General features: G+C 54.4%; 1 protein-coding gene across 1 annotated transcript; it reads left to right on the top strand.

Moving 5' to 3' along the window:
• The first annotated feature begins 163 nt into the window (after positions 1–163).
• On the top strand, positions 164–16,203 carry ZNF653 (zinc finger protein 653). Its single transcript, XM_066274168.1, has 9 exons — positions 164–490; positions 4,501–4,544; positions 7,263–7,478; positions 12,517–13,128; positions 13,259–13,439; positions 13,521–13,632; positions 14,644–14,758; positions 15,514–15,613; positions 15,783–16,203. Exons 1-9 carry the CDS (start codon positions 198–200, stop codon positions 15,958–15,960), a joined length of 1,851 nt encoding a protein of 616 aa, XP_066130265.1. The 5' UTR covers positions 164–197; the 3' UTR covers positions 15,961–16,203.
• Positions 16,204–17,965: the final 1,762 nt, after the last annotated feature.

Genomic DNA, 17,965 nt, shown 5'->3' with positions numbered 1-17,965 from the left:
CTCTACGAAGTTACCAAGTTTATCAGAAAAGGAGTAAGAGATGAGTGGGTTGATGCACGCATGCGCAATTTCCGCTCTCTGCTTTTGGCGCTGTAGGGCAGTGAATCCATAAGAAATTTCCCGGCGGCGCGGAAGATGCGCGCCACTTCCGGCCTGGCTCCTAACAACGGGGGAGGCTGGTAACCAGGGAGGGGGGGATGGCGGAGCGGGTGGCGGAGGCGGAGGCGGAGGCTGAGGCGGGCGCAGGCGGGGAGGCGGCGGCCGAGGAGAGCGCGGCGAGCCGCAAGGCGCGGGGTCGGCCGCGGCTTACGGAGTCTGATCGGGCCCGGCGGCGGCTCGAGTCCCGGAAGAAGTACGACGTGCGGCGCGTGTACCTGGGCGAGGCGCACGGGCCCTGGGTGGACCTGAGGCGCCGCAGCGGCTGGAGCGACGCCAAGCTCGCCGCCTACCTCATCTCGCTGGAGCGCGGCCAGCGGAGCGGCCGCCACGGGTGAGGGGGCCCGACCCGAGGGATGGAGGGAGGGAACGAGGGAGGAGACGCCCCCATCCCCCGCTGAACCTGGCCCCGCCCCCTCCGCCAGGCTCTGCCCCCTCCGCCCAGGCTCTGCCCCTGGCATCTCTGAGCTCCGCCCAGCAGCCCCGGGTGCCGGCCTGGGTCTCCGACTGCCGGTCCTGGGATGTGCCTGGCTCGCGGCCCCGCCTTCCGTCGCTCTGACCGCCCAATCCTAGGATGCATCCAGCCTCGACCCGCCTCCTGGGCTCTTGGCCCCGCCCGCTAGAGCTCTGGCTGACCAATCCTGGTACGGGCCCCACCTCCAACCGTTCTAACTGCCCAGTCCCTGGAGGGGCGGCCCCGCCTCCTAAGGCTTTAGTGGCCGGAGGTCTCTACTGGTCCCTCATTATCTCACAGACCTCAACCCCCTGACACTGACAGCACAGCCTGAGCCACCCAGCTCTGTCCCTCATTGAGTTCCGGTTCCTCAGCTTGGACTCTGAGTGGCCACATTCCCACAACCCTAGACCCTGCGTACTCTGAAGACCCCTCACAATCCAGATCGTATTCCCTAAACCTCTTGGCTCCCCAAGAGCACCTCAGCCCAAGTCCTGAGTTAGCCGCGCCTTTGCAGTCTTAGACTTGAAAATGAGCAGTGTTGGTGGAATTTTTCACCTACAGCCTTATAGGTTAATGTGATGATTAAATTAGTTAAATTACAGCAAAGGGCTTAGAACAGTGCTGGCAGTTAGTGAGCGCTCCAGGTATTAGCTGTTAGGATGATGTTTGTTCTGTATCACAAGCAGTTCTGCAACAAAAATCTTTATTCAACCTTTGTTTTATTTGTACACGTTCGCATGTTTCTCATGTGGGAGGTTCTGAGGGTCAAGAATCAACCAGGCTTGACCAGGCAGTGGCGCAGTGGATAGAGCGTCAGCCTGGGACGCTGGGGAGCCAGGTTTGAAACCCAGAGGTTGCCAGCTTGAGCATGGGCTCTTCCGGCTTGAGTGTAAGCTCATCAGCTTGAGCTCTGGGTCGCCAGCTTTAGCGTGGGATCATAGACATGACCCCATGGTCACTGGCTTGAGCCCAAAGGTCACTGGCTTGAAGCCCAAGATCTCTGGCTTGAGCAAGGGGTCACTGACTCAGCTGGAGCCCCTGGATCAAGGCACATATGAGAAAGCAATCATTGAACAGTTAAGGTGCCACGACCATGAGTTGATGCTTCTCATCTCTCTTTCTTCCTGTCTGTCCTTGTCTATCCCTCCCTCTTTCTCTCTCTCTCACCTAAAAAAAAAAAAAAAGGAATCAACTAGATCTGCCTGACATGTTGTGGTGCAGTAGATAGAGTACCCTCCTGGGACACTGAGGTCCCAAGTACAAAACCCAAAGTTATGGACTTGAGCTTTGGCTTATTCTGCTTGAGCGCAGGCTTGCCAGCTTGAGCAAGGGATCTTGATGATCCCATGGTTGCTGGCTTGAGCAATGGGTCACTAACTCAGCTTGAGCCTCTCCCCCCCACTTCATCAAGGCACATATGAGAAGCAATCAATGAATAACTAAAGTGATGCTACTACGAGCTGTTGTTTCTCATCTCCTCTCTCTCTCTCTCTCTCTCTTAAAAAAAAAAAAAAAAAAGAATCAACCAGATCCTGAATTGTACCCACCCAGTCCTTAGGGTGGCAGACTGAGTTTTTTTGGTTGTTTTTTTTTTAAAGATTTTATTTACTGGTTTTAGCAAGAGGATAGAAAGAGAAAGGCAGGGGGAAGACCAGGAAGCATCAACTTGTAGTAGTTGCTTCTAATGTGTGCCTTGACCAGACAAGCCTGGAGTTTCAAACTGACAACCTCAGCATTCCAGGTTGATGCTTTATCCACTGCAGTGGCAAGGCAGGCTGGTTTATATGCCCAAGACAGTACAGGAAATGCTGGATGCTTAAAAAACCTCAAGTCCCGCTATTGGAGTTTCTGACTCAGTCTGGGTGGAATTACAGACCTTGTATTTTTTTATACAAAGCTTCCAGGGAGATGTGCAGCTGAAAAACCACTGGCAGAGGGAGCCCCTGGAAATCCCTAAGCTGAAAGTGGAATTTGCAGAAGCTTGGTTTGGCTGAGCAGGAGCTGTGTGGGCCTGCAGGACTGGGGCAGGGGCATTATATGGCAAGAATCTGGCCCCAAGGCCCATGAGCACTAATCTGGTGAGGGTATCCTGTGGGGAATAGACATGACCAGATGTAAGAGATCAATTATTTCAGTCATTTAATTATTTATAACCTATCTTGTGCTTGGAGGGATCTCAGTTCAAGGCCTCTAAAACATGGACAAGAAGGCAGAAATGAAAATCAGGGTGAAAAGAGAAAGGAAAATGAGTGACACAGTGGGGCCAGGATCAGTGCTGTTGGATTGAAGCCTAAGTCACAAGGGACATGACAAGGGCTGTTTTGTGGCATGATGAGGTAAACACTTGACCAGAGGGGTTCAAGAGACATGAGGTGGGAATGGCAAGTGGCCACAGCAGGGGGGTCAGTGTTCCAGGGCCTGGCTCTGTGATAATATTGATGATCCTAATGATCATTATCACCATTTGCTGAGTGATTACTAATTACCAGAGCTGCACCTAGCTTATTATAATGCATATAACCTCATACCAACCTCATCTGCATCTTAGAAGTACAAGGAAGCAGCCAGAGTGATTTGAACAGACTGGGAAACATGGTGGCAGGAAGGCAGAGAGAGGCCCCTACCAGGTCTGAAAGAGATGGCTCTAATGTACAGTACCTGCCCTCATTCTGTGTAGAGCCAGTGCTGAGCTACAGACAGGTAGCCCAAGTAGGGCCAGGAACCTGCCTGGCAGATCTGATAGCCATCGTGGTGTGGGAGGCCATCAAGGCCCTGGCCTTTGGGCCTAGTCCTGCCCCGTGCCCAAGGCCAGGTTCACTGGGAAGCAGGCATTGGAGGTGTTGGGCCTCAGCCAGGGTGGGGAAGGCCCCAGAAGCAGTTGTTTGACTGGGCCTGAGCTGACTGAAGGAGCAGGACTGCTGGAGGAGGGCAATGCCAGCTTTCTAGGCTCTGTCTGACAATTTCCCTGGGCCCTTGGCCCTTGGCCAGCCTTGGGGCCAGGCACTGTAGGACCCTGAGCGAGGCAGCTCATGTTCTATTGCTGTATAACAAATGACCACAAACTTAGTAGCTTAAAACTACATAAATTATCTCACTGTGGGTCAGGAGTCTGGCACATTTTAGCTGAATCTTCAGATCAGGGTCTCACAAGGCCAAAATCAACATATCACCTAGCTATGTTTTCATCTAGAGGCTCAACTAGGGAAAGATCTCCCAGATTCCCTCACAGTGTTGGCAAAATTGATGTGCTTGTGGTTGTTGGACTGAGGTCCTTGCGGTCTTGCTGGCTGTCAGCAGGACCACTCCCAGCTCCTGGAGGGTGTTTGTTCTCAGGTCTTTGCCACATGGCCCCTCCTTGGCCCTCTCACATTCTCAGCCTCTGGTTTTTTACTTCAGCAGGATCTTTCTAAAGGCTCCCCTGACTAGATCAGGCCCACCTCAGTAAGCTCCCTCTTGATTAATTTGTATCCCTTCATATTCACAGGTGTGCCCCACTTGTAGGAAAAGGATTATACAGGGTGTGTATCCCAGGGGGTGGGATCATGGGGCCTTTGAGAGGTCAGAAAGGGGTACTGACCTTTTTTAAGAGCTACTGATTTTCTATACCCCTTTGACAGCTCCGTTCCCTGGCCAGGGGACTCTGGGCTTATGGCCTCATCCCTCTGAGCCTCAGTTTCGCACTCTGTGAGATGAGTGATGATATTAGATCTCCAAGGACTCTTGTCCATGTGGGAGAGAGCCCAAGTGAGGGGCCATAAGAAATAGAACATGCCCAGAAAACAGAAGCTAACATTTTGTTCCAGAGCAGGATAAAGGGTAGCCAGAGTTGCTGTCCTTATTGTGTCTGTCGGGCCCTGCGTCACTCCCCCTGCCTCTCTCTGTTACAGGAAGCCTTGGGAGCAGGTCCCCAAAAAGCCAAAGAGGAAGAAAAGTAAGTGGGGTTGCAGCTGGGGGGAGGGGTGGGTGTTGGGAGTTACTGACTTTGTTGTTCCCTCACTCCCTTCCTTGCTCCCTCATTTTCTCAGGGACCATTTGTCCCTACCCATGCCATGCAGTATGCAGAACAGGGCAGACCCAGTCCTGTCCTCATGCTGCCCACAGTCTCCTGGGAAAGATAAGGAACAGGCTGAGCAGGGCTGTGACTAAAGGGGGGTAGGGCTAGGGCACTGGGGTCTAGAGGAGGTGCCTCACCCAGCCAGGGATGAGACCACACTTACGCTGTGCCCAGCAGGGGTGCCCTCATCATCCCCAATTTTATGCTTTTGTAAAAACATCCAGGAAACTGACCAGTTGGTTCAGCAGAAGAGCATTGGCCTGGCATGTGTATATCCTGGGTTTGGTTCCCGATCAGGGCACACAGGAGGAGCCACCATCTGCTTCTCCACCCCTCCCCCTCCTCTCTTTCTCTTTCTCTTCCCCTCCCGCAGCCAGTGGCTAGATTGGTTTGAGCTCATTGACCTGAGCGCTAAGAATGGCTCCATGGAGCCTCCACCTCAGGCACTAAAAATAGCTTGGTTACAAGTATGTGCAGACCGTTGGCCCCAGATGGGATTGCCAGGTGGATTCCAGTGAGGGTACATGCAGGAGTCTATCACTCTATCTCCCCTCCTCTCACTTGGAAAAAGAAGAAAAAAAAGACATTCAGGAAGTCTAGTCACTGCCCCAGGTTTTATAGGTGGAAAGTGGCAGGGCCAGACTGCAGAATCAGGTCCTCATGTCTTCAAATTGATCCCCTTAGCTCCTCTGCTCTCCTGCCTGGTGTATCAGCCAGGGAAGAGCCAGGCAGAGCAGAGGGAACAGCTTGTGCCAGGGCCTAAAGGGCATATTGTGTGCCAGGCTCAAGGAGAGCCAGGCGTGGGCAGTCAGAACAGAGGCCTGGAGCACGTCCCTCCTGCCCCTGAGTTCTGGGTCTGTGGGTTTCGAGCCATGTCCAGCAGGATGAAAGCCAGCTGTCCTGGGATAGCCCTGTGGTGGCAGTGGGCTACCCCCCCCCCATTCTCGTAGTTCTCAAAGGCGGGGCCAGGTGAACTAAGATTGTGGTCACTCAAATCCCAAATGGGTGCGAATGGAGATAAGGTGGCAAGTACAGAGCTAAGAAGATGGCTTGCTGCTGGTGCCCCATGGTTGGAGGCCCTGGACACCATCCCTAGGCCCAAGAACCTTTCCTGGGCCCACTCCTCATCTCCTAGCCTGGAATGTGGGAGGGACTCCTTCCAACTCAGGTGAGGGACCAGGACCATCACTTCTATCGCTGGTACCAATTCTTGGGCGCTCACAGTGTGTGCAGCCCCATCTGTGCCCTGTCGATATCCTCTCCCGGGAATGGGGACCCTCATTCTCCCCTGATCAAAGCCAGGAGCTGAGGTTCAGAGAAGCCAAGTCACTTATCTTATAGTGTTGGCCACCCAGCTAGGAAGTAGCAGAGCCAGGATTTGAACCCTAGTGGTCTGGCTCCACCGTCCCACCCCCTTGAGTATTTGCTCATCTAACACCTACTGTGTGTAGGTGCAGGATACACAGGAGGAACAGCACAGACCAGTGTCCCTGCCCTTGGAGAGCTGACATCTAGTGTGGAAGACAAACAAGAAACATGGAAACAAATAAATATAGATGGTGTCTGGGTGCTACTTGGAGAAAAATGACAGCAAGTCAGGCCAGCTAGAGGGACAGGGAGGAGAGGGTGGCTGACCAAGGGAAAGACCTGAGTGAAGGTGGAGGGGGCAAGGCAGTTATGTGGTGGAAGAGGGCACAACCAATGCCAAGTCTTTGAGGCTAGAGTGGAGTGAGCAAGGGTAGGAGGTGAGGACAGGGTGACTGGGAAAATATGTAAACCTCTAGGAGGACTATGACTTTTCCACCCAGTGAGGGGGAAGCTATGGAGGTGTCTGAGCAGAGGAGGGATATGACCTGACGCATGCATTCACAGGTGTCCACTGGCAGCTGTGAAAGGAACAGGCTGTAGGGGGCCAGGGTGGGAATAGGACAGGGCTGAGGGACTGGTTATAACAATAAGAAGCAGTTAACAATGACTATGGCCTGACTAGGCAGTGACGCAGTGGATGGAGCGTTGGACTGGGATGCGGAGGACCCAGGTTCAAAACCCCTAGGTTGCCGGCTTGAGCACGGGCTCATCTGGCTTGAGCATGGGATCATAGATGTGACCCCATGGTCACTGGCTTGAGCCCAAGGTCTCTGGCTTGAGCAAGGAGTCACTCACTCTGCTGTAGCACCCCACCCCATCCCCAGTCAAGGCACATATGAGAAAGCAATCAATGAACAACTAAGATGCCACAATGAAGAATTGATTCTTCTCATCTCTCTCCATTCCTGTCTGTCCCTCTCTCTGACTCTGTCTCTGTCAAAACAACAACAACAAACAACTACACATCTACTGTGGCCATACCCCACTCTTCATATAACTCAATTTATCCAGTGAGTTTCATCTCTGGCCAATCTCTGTTATCTCCAGGGTTTATATCATCTCCCTGAGCCTCAATTTCTTCACTTATAAACCGGGGACAAGCTGGGACAGAGTTCAGGAGGGTATCTCAACCACCAAGAGCCAGAAGGCCCAGGTGGTGCTAAGGGCCGCACTGCCCTGGGTGACCCAGCCCTGCCCCTCATGCCCTCCCCGGCCCTGTGTGCACAGGGCGTCGACGCAATGTGAACTGCCTGAAGAATGTGGTGATCTGGTACGAGGACCACAAGCATCGCTGTCCATACGAGCCGCATCTGGTTGAGCTAGACCCCACCTTCGGCCTATACACCACAGCCGTGTGGCAGTGTGAAGCCGGCCACCGCTACTTCCAAGACTTGCACTCACCCTTGAAGCCACTCAGCGACTCAGACCCTGACAGTGACAAAGGTGGGTCTGCGGGGTGAAGGCATACAGTGGCCTCCAGTGTCTGAAGGTCTACAGCTCCACATGGGAGAGTCATGCTAAACTCCCTGCCCTCCTGGGTCTTGCTAGTCTCAGGCCAACATCACAAACATCTCAGCTACTAGATGGCACTAGTGCTGGTTTCAGGGACATAGCACAGACTCATTGGGCAGGCTGTAATCTTTGAGTTCTTACAGATGCAGTTCCTATTTTACAAAGGGACAGCTGAGGCCCAGGGCAGTTTGCCCACCTGTCCCCGAGGCCAGTCTCAGGCAGGGCTCAGTAGCTGGAGGGAGGGAAGGCTGCTCGGCCTCAGAGTCCCCAGGGTGGCTCTTCTCTCTTGGCCTTTTCCTCCTCTGTTTTCTCCAGCCTTTCTCGAGTTCAAGGTATGTCTCGCCTAGTCTCATCCTCTTGCCCTCTCTCCGTCATGCTCTCTGTCTCCTTACTCCCTATTTTTGTTCCCTTTCTCATCCTTTCTGTGTTTCGTCCTCTCTGTCTCTTCCTTTGTCTTCTGTCTCATTCCTTTCCCCCCAACTCCCTGCACTGTCTCTCCCTGTCTCTCTTCCATCTTATACCCTTCCTGTCTCTCATTCTCTACCCTTCCCATCACCCACCCTCCCCATCTCTCACTGTCCCTGCTCCTCCCCTGCCATCCCACGTTGGTTACACCATGACCAAGAAGACACTGTGGGTGGTGAGGGCTGCCCGCCCGCCTCAGAGGTTTGACACGAGCTGTGAGGAGCTTGGGGCGCACTGCCAGGCACCCTGCCAGGGCTGAGGGTGGGTCAGTCCACAGGGCTGAGGCTGAGCTGGCAGGCCTCTTGGAGCAGATGGCATCCCAGCTGGTGAGGGGAAGCCGTGGGCGAGAGGTGTTCCAGGTGGGCACCCTGGTCAACTGCCATCCTGTTGTGTGACAGTCAGGTCCAGTATGAAGGCCGCCCCTCAGCCATCCTGGCCTGTGCTTTGCTCCAGGCCCACCCAAGCCACCCAGAGTCCTCCCCACAGTCCTGTCATCAGCCCCACTGAGCAGTCAAGGAAACTAAGGTTTGGGGAGTAACATGACTGGCTCGTCTGGGGATGGATCCAGCTTGGATGGGGTGACACCCGAGGAACCCCTTTGCAGCCCCACCTAACTTTTACACCAGCAGCGGCTGAATTTGGGCTCTTCGGAATGCACAGTAGGATCGATTGTGCATCTGTTGTGGCTTCCAGGGGCCAGTGAGAGAGTGGTTGTGCCCTTGACCTAGCCCTGTTCCCTCAGGCAGCACCCTTATGTGCTTGGCCAGGGGCGACCCTGGCACCTCACTGAGTAAGAAGACCCCCTACAGGGACTGTGGGAGACCATGGGTGCATAGTCATTTCTGTCATGCATGTTATTGTCTTGAGTAAAATCCAGTGTCAGCTTTAGCAGCTGGACACTGCACTCAGAGACCCAGACACACACCCAGCCATGCTCCACGTCATTAGGTGATTGCCCCTTTCTCAAAGTGGAGCCAGGGTTGATCCCCCTACTGTCCCTTTTGCCACTCCAAGGGCCTGCCTCAGAGTTGGGGCATTAGAATACTAGAGATAGTAAGAAACATTAATAGGGTGCTTACTCTGAGCCTGGTACTGTCCTAAGCTTTTTACACATATTTACTCATTAAATACCCACAATATCCCCTGAGGTAGGTAGGCATCAAGTTATCTCCAGGCCCAGAGAGGTTACATAAGGTGCCTGTGTTCACACAACTGGGACGGGAAACACTGGAATCCCCCAGCCCCCTGCTGCAGTCAGGCTCCAGAGCCTGCATTTTCCTTGTGACTTTAAGGGGGTATAGGACCTGTAGTCCCCAGACAGTGTGCCCCAACTATGTCATGACTGTGTAACTTCAGGGATGATCATTCATTTTTCCTGTGCCTACTTTCTCCCTGTGTGAGGACATTAGCACTAAATACCTAGGTAAGATGTCAGCCCCCTTGGCCTTCATCACAGCCTTGGTCTGAGAGTTGTTCATTTTTGCAAACGTGTGCTCACCATGTACTATATCGCCTCTGGGCACTAGGGACTGTACATGGGCCCCTGTCCTTGTGCAGTTTACTATTTAGAGGGGAAGCAAACAGTGAATAAGATAGACGAGTAAAATCCAGCGTACACTGGAAGGTGGGAAGTTCTTTGGAGGAAATAAAGGAGAGAAAAGGGTACTATTTGAGACAAGGTGGTCAGAAGCCTCCCTGAAAAAATACCATTGATGGATGGTCTAATGGAGGTGAGGAAGGGAGCCCACACAGGTGTCTGAGAGAAGAGGGTTCAGGCAGAGCAAATGGCAGTAAGGTGTCTAGTGTCCCTAGGCATGAGAGGTGGGACTGACCCAGAGGAGCTTACAGGAGGTGCAGGCCATTTGGCTGCTATGATAAGTGAATTGGGAAGGGTATTAACTGAAGTAAGGCAAGCTGCTGAAATAGACACACCTCTAAGATGCCTCCCATCCCAGAACCCAGGGTCTCTCTGTCCTGGAGCTCCTGCCTCTTCTGAGTCCTGGCTGGTGGGAACAGAGACAGAAGTTGATGGCTGGGAGCTCACTACCACTCACATTTCATTGGGACTCAGCTGTATGGCTATTCCTATCTACAAGGGATACTAGGAAACATAGTCCACATGGTGCCAGGAGGAAGAGACTCAGGTTTGGTGAGTAGCTGTCCTGTCTGTTTCACAGGAAGTGATGATGAGCAGGTCCTCAGTCAAAGAGGGACATGACCTAAGCAGGTGTTCACACACTCCCTATTGCTGCTGTATGGAGGACAGACTGGAGGGGGTGGTGAGAGTAGGAACTGAGGGACCAGGGAGAGGGACTGCCTGGTTCAAGCAGGGGGATGATGGGGCCACAGCCAGTTGTGTGTCGGGGAGGTGGGAGAAGCTGTGAGCCTTCAGATGTATTTTGAATGCAATACCAGCATTTTGCTGACAGATTGGAAGTGGGTATGAGAGAAAGGGAGAAGTCAAGGATAGCCTGGGAACTTGGCCTGAGAACTAGGAAAACAGAGCTGCCATCCACTGAGGCAGGGACATCCATGAATGCTGCAGGCTTTTTCTGAGGGAGACTTAGAGCCCAGAGTGGCTGAGAGAAGTGTGAGATGCTTTGAAACCCCACGGGGGTGGGTCAGCAGAGAAGGCCATGGGATATAACAGTCTACAGCTCCACAGGAGGTCCAGGTTGGAGCTGTCCCCACTGAGACACCAGGGTATGGGTGGTGGCAGTTCCATTAAAAGAGATACTTGGTCTTTGTTCTTACTTCCTGTCACAGAGCTCCTAAAACTCTTGGAATTCCCTGAGAGATAGGGTGCTTTTCATTGTCATAATGAGTCCCTTTCCTATGGAGCCCCTCTGGAACACACCCAGGCTCTGTGCTAATGAGGTGACTCAGGGAGGGGCTCTTAGACAGCTAGCTTCAAGAGGAGGGCTGGTTACCAGAAAGACCAAACACATGATTAGTGAAGCAGTATCTCTCAGCCCCACCCCAACCCCTGGGCAGTGGACAGGGGCTGGAGACTGAGTTATAGAAACTCTTGAGCCTGGCCAGGTGGCTCAATGGTAGAGCGTCGGCCTGGAGTGTGGATGTCCCAGGTTCCATTCCCAGTCAGGACACACAGGAGAAGCGACCATCTGCTTCTCCATCCCTCCCCCTCTTCCTTTTCTCTCTCTATTTATCTATCTCTCTCTTCTCCTCCCGCAGCTATGGCTCAGTTGGAGCAAGTTGGTCCTGGGCACTGAGGATGGCTCCATGGCCTCACCTCATGTGCTAAAATAGCTTGCTTGCTGAGCAATGGAGCAACAGCTCCAGATGGGCAGAGCATTGCCCTGCCCATTAGGGGGCTTGCTGGGTGGATCCTGGTCGGGGTACATGCGAGAGTTTGTCTCTGCCTCCCCAGTTCTCACTTAAGAAAAAAAATAATAACTTTTGAACAACATGGTTCAGAAAGCTTCTGGGTTGGTGAACATGTGGAGGAGCTAAGAGGGTGGCACACCTGGAGAGAGCATGGCAGTTCTGTGTCCCTGCCCCTGTACTTTGCCCTATACATCTCTGCCATCTGGCTGTTGCTGAATTGTGTCCTTTATAATAAGACTAATCAGGCCCTGGTTGGTTAGCTCAGTTGGTTGGAGCATTGCCCCAAAGCGCAGAGGTTGCCAGTTTGATCCCCGGTCAGGGCACAAACAGGAATTGATGTTCCTGTCTCTCTCTCTCTCTCTCTCTCTCTCTCTCTCCTTTCCTCTCTCAATAAAATCAACATATAAAAATTGGCCTGACCTGCAGTAGCACAGTGCATAAAGCGTCGACCTGGAATGCTGAGGTTGCCAGGTCGAAACACTGGGCTTGCCTGGTCAGGGCACATATGGGAGTTGATGTTTCCTGCTCCTCACCCCCTTCTTTCCCTCTTCTAAAATGAATAAAGTCTTAAAAAAAATTTTTTTAATTAATAAGTAAATTTTTTGTTTAAACCTGTAATCAGAATTAGAGCATTTTCTTGAGTTCTGTGAGCCATACTAGCAAATTATCAAACCTGAAAATGGGCTCATGGGACCTCCCAGTCTATAGCCAGAGTTACAGGTGGCCTGGGACTTGGAACTGGCATCTGAAGTGGGGTCATATTTATGGAGACTGACACCAATTCCAAGTGGAGAGTGTGAGAATGGTATTGAATTGTCGAACAGCCAGCTGGTATCAGAGTCAGGGCAGTATTTAACACTATCAGCCCACTGAAACCCAGGTGATTGGAGTACTTGAGAGGCCCCAGCTAGAAACTTCCAGACCTGTGAGAGCAAAAGCTGAGAAGGAGCCACCAGGGAGGAATCAGGAAACCATAGTGGGCCAGAGGCCAAGGTGGGAGAGCGTCTTTGAGGAGCAGGGGTAATTGAGGAGGATGGGGACTGTGAAGGGACCAGTTTGTGGCAGTGAGGAGTCGAGTACCTGGTCCCTGGTTAGCCCACAAATACCAGCTGCTGCTGCCACTATTGTAACTATCCCCTTTCCTCTGTTACCACAGTGGACAATGGCCTAGTGGCCGGCAGCTCCGACTCATCCAGCTCCTGCTGTGGCTCTGACTGTGAGGAGCCCCCCGCGGGCCAGCCAGCCAAGGTGACAGTAACAGCTGCAGCAGTTACCCCCACTAGCCCAGCGGGCAACAGTGGGCTCATCACACAAGAGGGTGTGCACATCCCCTTCGACGTCCACCATGTGGAGAGCCTGGCCGAGCAGAGTACCACACTGTGCCCCAACCCAGCAGGCAGTGGACCTGAAGCGCTGGAGACGGTGGTGTGTGTGCCAGTGCCTGTGCAAGTGGGCCCGGGCCCTGGCACCCTTTTTGAGAACATGCCCCAGGAGGCTCTGGGCGAGGTGGTAGCCAGCTGTCCCATGCCAGGCATGGTGCCTGGCTCTCAGGTGATCATCATCGCAGGCCCAGGCTATGATGCCCTCACGGCTGAGGGCATCCACCTCAACGTGGCAGCAGGCAGCAGTGCCCCCAGCGGGGGCCTGGGTGACGAGGTACCCTGCACCATGATGGAGGGTGTGGCAGCCTACACCCAGACGGAGCCTGAGGGCAGCCAGCCCAGCACTGTAGACCCTACCACCATGGCAGGCATGGAGACCAAGAAAGGTCTGGGGGACCATGTTAGTGGGAGGGGGAGTTGGACGGAACCTGGGAGGGGGAGGGCAAGAAATCACCCCAGAGTGGGCTTCTCAAGAGCCTGAGTACCCATGGACACCTATCCTGTGTCCACCTGTAGAGAAGGAGGACCTTTACATGCTTAAGAAGGAGGAGAAGGAGGAGCCAGTGGCCCCAGAGCTAGCAGAGCTGACAGAGACAGTGCCTGAGAGTGCGGAGACTGAGGCAGAGGCAGATGGGGAGGAGCTGGACGGCAGTGACATGTCAGCCATCATCTACGAGATCCCCAAGGAGCCCGAGAAGTGGGTGTCGGGGGCAGGGGTGGGAATGAAGATAGTGGCCCAGTGTGGGAGCCCTGATGCCATGGGCCCCTTCCCCTCCAGGAGGCGACGGAGCAAGCGGTCACGAGTGATGGACGCTGATGGCCTGCTCGAGATGTTCCACTGTCCCTATGAGGGCTGTAGCCAAGTGTATGTGGCTCTCAGTAGTTTTCAGGTGAGGCTACCACACAAATGGCTTGGCAGGGTCTTCTGTGTCCAGTTGCCTGGCGCTCGGGTCTGGGCAATGTGGCTCGTGGAGGGCCCCAGCAGGTGCCACAGGCCTGTTTCCCACATGTCCACCTGCCTTCGGTGTACATATCCTGCTTCAACCAGCCACAGCCTCTCTCTGCACACCCCAAGTGGCTGCCTGCTCCTGGCCTGGTGGCTTCCCACACACTTCTGCTCTTTTGGCTGCCCAAACATACTGCCTCTGCCCAGGCCACCCTCTTAGCTCAGGATGCCCCTCTAGCAGGAAGCCTATCCCAGTCCCCCAGGGCTGGTGGGGTCTGCAAGCTTCAGATCAGTGTATAACGAAGACATACCTGCAGTTTGCCTGATGGACCTGGATGGGACACTCCAAGGGCAGAGACAGGGTGTTGTCATATCCCCACTCTGGGCACAGGAGGCAGCATGAGTAGACCCTTGAATTTGCCAAGTCATGTTTTCACTAAGCACGTATTAAGAACCTACCAGTGTCAGGCCTAGTGCTGGGCACTGGAGCTGCAGATGTGATGTGCTAAGGACCTAAGGACAGGAATGAGTGATTTGGAGGGGTTGCTTGCTCCAGGCCCTGTGGGGCAGCATAGCACTAAGGCAAAAGAGCCTGCTATAGGGTTGACAGCCCTAAAATCCAGTCCCAGCCCTGCCACTGCCCACCTGTGAGAGACATCAGCCAAACCACTGAACTTCTGGAGCCTATTTCCCCATCCATAAACTGGGCTAGTGGCTGGACCCCTTCACAGGGTTATGACAAGTTCCACTGATGCCCTGGCCCAGAGCCTGGCTGGAGTAGGTTCTTAGTAAAACTGCTCTTTGATCTCGGCCCCAGCTCAGAGCTGGCAGTCCATCCCAAAGGCAAAGCACCAATTTTCTCTCCTCCAGTGAAGTCGGCCCCAACCTGCCTCCCAGCAGCCCTCACCTATATCCACAGCACCCACAGTCTCACTCCTGCCCCTCTCACCCCCAGAACCACGTCAACCTTGTGCATCGGAAAGGGAAGACTAAAGTGTGCCCTCACCCTGGCTGCGGCAAGAAGTTCTATTTATCAAACCACCTACGGCGACACATGATCATCCACTCAGGTCAGGCCCTGGGGTACAGGGGCCTGAGCCTCAGAGTCAGGGTGGGAGCAGGCAGGGTCAAACCTGGACACAGGACTGCCCTCAGAATTTCCTGCTTGTCCTCCACATGAACAGGCATGAGATGGTGGAAGTAAAGCACTTAACCTGCCGCCCACTAGGCATCTCCCTGGTGCTCAGTAAACACAAATCATGGTGACACAGACTGTTATAAATTACATGTAGCTGTGCAGGGACTGGCTCTCTTCTCCAACCTGGGACCTATTGGCCTCCCCACTCCTACAAGCAGATCTCATGCTGGAGTAGTTCCAGGGCTGAGGGAGGACAGTGAACCACCCCAAATGGACAAGGAGGGGGAGTGAGCTTGTGACAGGACTTCTGTTTCTTCCTCCTTGATCCAGGGTGTGAGCTGCTGGCACAGTGGCCAGAACTGGTACCTGTGCCCAGCAGGAGGGCATGGCTTCAGATTTTTGAGACCAGAACTTTGGGCTTTTAAGTGAAGTCACTCCAAAGTCCAAATATTGGGGTTAGATTTAGACCCATCTGCACCCTGTGCCCTTCAGAGACCAGATTTCACATTCCACCTCTGCCTGGGGCATTCCTAGGCAACTGTTATATGAGTCTCACTTATCAGCCCCTCCAGTTATTAAAGTTGACATTCAAGCCCGGAGAATGTGGGGGTTTGGTCCATCTGCACCTTACCTGGTCCACAGCCCCTTCCCCAAGGGCAGTGTCCTCAGCCTTGTGTTTCCCCCCAGGTGTCCGTGAGTTCACCTGTGAGACTTGTGGCAAATCCTTCAAAAGGAAGAACCACCTGGAAGTACATCGGCGCACGCACACCGGGGAAACGCCCCTGCAGTGAGTGACAGGCCTGCAAGGATGCCGGGAGGGAGGAGATCCGGGCCTGGGGTCAGCACAGGGCAGTCCCGGGGGCGGGGGGCGGGCGAACCCCATCCCTGGGGTTGATGTCAGCTTCCTTTCCTGGGGGCTGCCCTTCCTGCTCTGACTTCTCCCTGACTCCTGGCAGGTGCGAAATCTGCGGCTACCAGTGCCGACAACGTGCTTCGCTCAACTGGCACATGAAAAAGCACACAGCAGAGGTGCAATACAACTTCACGTGCGAGCGCTGTGGGAAGCGTTTCGAGAAGCTAGACAGCGTCAAGTTCCACACTCTCAAAAGCCACCCAGACCACAAACCCGCTTGACCCGAATGACCAGTGACCGCCCCTATTTATTCATTCATTCTGATGCCACTCCTAGGCCTGCCGGCTCAGCTCGGACAGCCACAGGGACCACCTGCCACCTGGATGGCAGGCCGGAAGGTGGCGCCCCTGCCCCGCCCCAAGGCTGGTCCTCCCCACCCCGCCCTGTCTCTGGAGCTGGCAATTGGGGTTGCACTGCTGGAACTGTCAAGAGAGCAGAGCGAGATTAAAGAGCGAGAAAGTAGATGTCCTTCCCTTAGGCCTGGATAATTTGGGGAGTAGGGGAAGCCTCTCTTCTCCAACCTGATTCCTTTCTGAGCAAGTCCTGGGAGGCAAGGGGTTTGGGGTAGAGGAAGTCATACACGCAGAGCAGGGCCTTTCTCCATCAGCCTGGGTTGCCTGGGCAGCCCTAAACACTCCCTCCTCTCACAGGATCAAGGGTTGGGGGTTGGGGGTTGGGGGCCCAGGGAGGCCACTTGACATCTCCCAGGACACAGTCCTGACAGTCCTAATCCCATTTGGGTCACTCATTCACAACCCTAGAGAGCTCAGGGACTAGTTGGGGAGATGTTCGGTAAACCCTTTAAGTGAGACATGACTGTAACAAGCACCGTGCAGGAAAGAGTGGTATGTTAGTTTTGGGGGGTACTATTTAGGTCAGTGGTCAGGGAGGTGGCATTTGAGCATAGACTAGAATGACAAAGAGATTCTGTCCCCAAAGAAAGCTGGAGGAAGCAAATCCCAGGCCGAAGGAACAGCCGAGCCAAAATCCCGAGGTGGAACGGGCTCGGCGTGTTCCTGGAACAGGAAGCCGCAGGGGGAAGGGAGTTGGAATCGGCGGGCTGACTGCTCTGGCCCTATTACGCGGAGGAGGATGCTGAGGCTGCTTCATCCTGTGGACCGCCAGGGAGAGGAGCGGGGAGTGAGACCGAGCCGCACAGCCGCCAGGTGGAGCGCAAGCTGCATGGACCACTGTGACCGGCACCACGTGACTCTAGGGACCGCAGCGGCGAGCCTGGGCACGTGCCCTGGGGGAGTACCGTGGCTCCACGCGCAGATTTGGCCCCGCCAGCTCCTTGCCAGCTCGTGGAGATGGGCTGCAGCCAAAGCTTCATTTTATACTTCGAACCGGGGGCTACCCCAGCCAGGGACATTAATGTCGCGGAAAATGAGCATGTCCGGCCGCTGGGGCCGCCCCCCCGCAAACCGCCCTCTCTCCCCCAGGTTCAGTCCTCTTCGCTATCTCTGCACAGCCCTAGTCAGTAGTTTCCATGGGAACCGCAGTCGGGTCTGCGCCCAGAATTAGCCCCCTCCCGGCACAGGCGCTGCTTATCCCACTGGAGCGGGGAGGATCATGAGGTGGAGAACAAGCCATCGCTTGGGGTCCCCTGAGTCAGCAGACACATTGCCCTGGCAGACCCTAGAGCGTCTATAAGAGGTTCCACATCGCCACCGCCCAGATTATGCGAGCCACTATGGTTAGCCTTCCCTCTCCAGCAGCGTGGCAGCGCTCTCTGCTGAGCGGGTTCTCATTGGTTCAATCTCGAGGGCATCCTCCTGAAATTTGTTCTCGCGGGGGCCGTCCCTGATTGGTCAAAATAGGCTCCCCTCGTAGAGATTGGTGGCAGTCTCGGATACTCAGGAGCCTAAAAGGGCATGCAGGGACGAGGATAGATTGAAGGCTGCGACTCTTGGATTTTAAGGGGTACTGGCTACGGCGCCCGCAGCGCCTTTGACCGGGCCGTCAGGCCGCTGTCTGTGGTGCTGAAGCCTCGAAGGTGTCCCGCCCTAGTGAGAAAACCTTGTGACTGGAGGCCGCCTCGACGTAAATGTGCACCAAAGGTAGATGTGCCACCCCATATCGCCTTAGAAGCGGCCTAGTGCCCCCAGCAGAGAGGGAGCATGACTCCAAAGGCGGACCAATCATGCCCACCCAGAGTTCATAGAGTCAGAAAAGGCCCAGTGGTTTCTCGGAGATACAAGGCGCCAGCGGTGTTTGCCTGGAACC

This window comes from Saccopteryx bilineata, chromosome 1 (genome assembly GCF_036850765.1).
Source record: "Saccopteryx bilineata isolate mSacBil1 chromosome 1, mSacBil1_pri_phased_curated, whole genome shotgun sequence".
Lineage (NCBI taxonomy): Eukaryota > Metazoa > Chordata > Mammalia > Chiroptera > Emballonuridae > Saccopteryx > Saccopteryx bilineata.
This window is presented reverse-complemented; position numbering and strand designations above follow the sequence as displayed.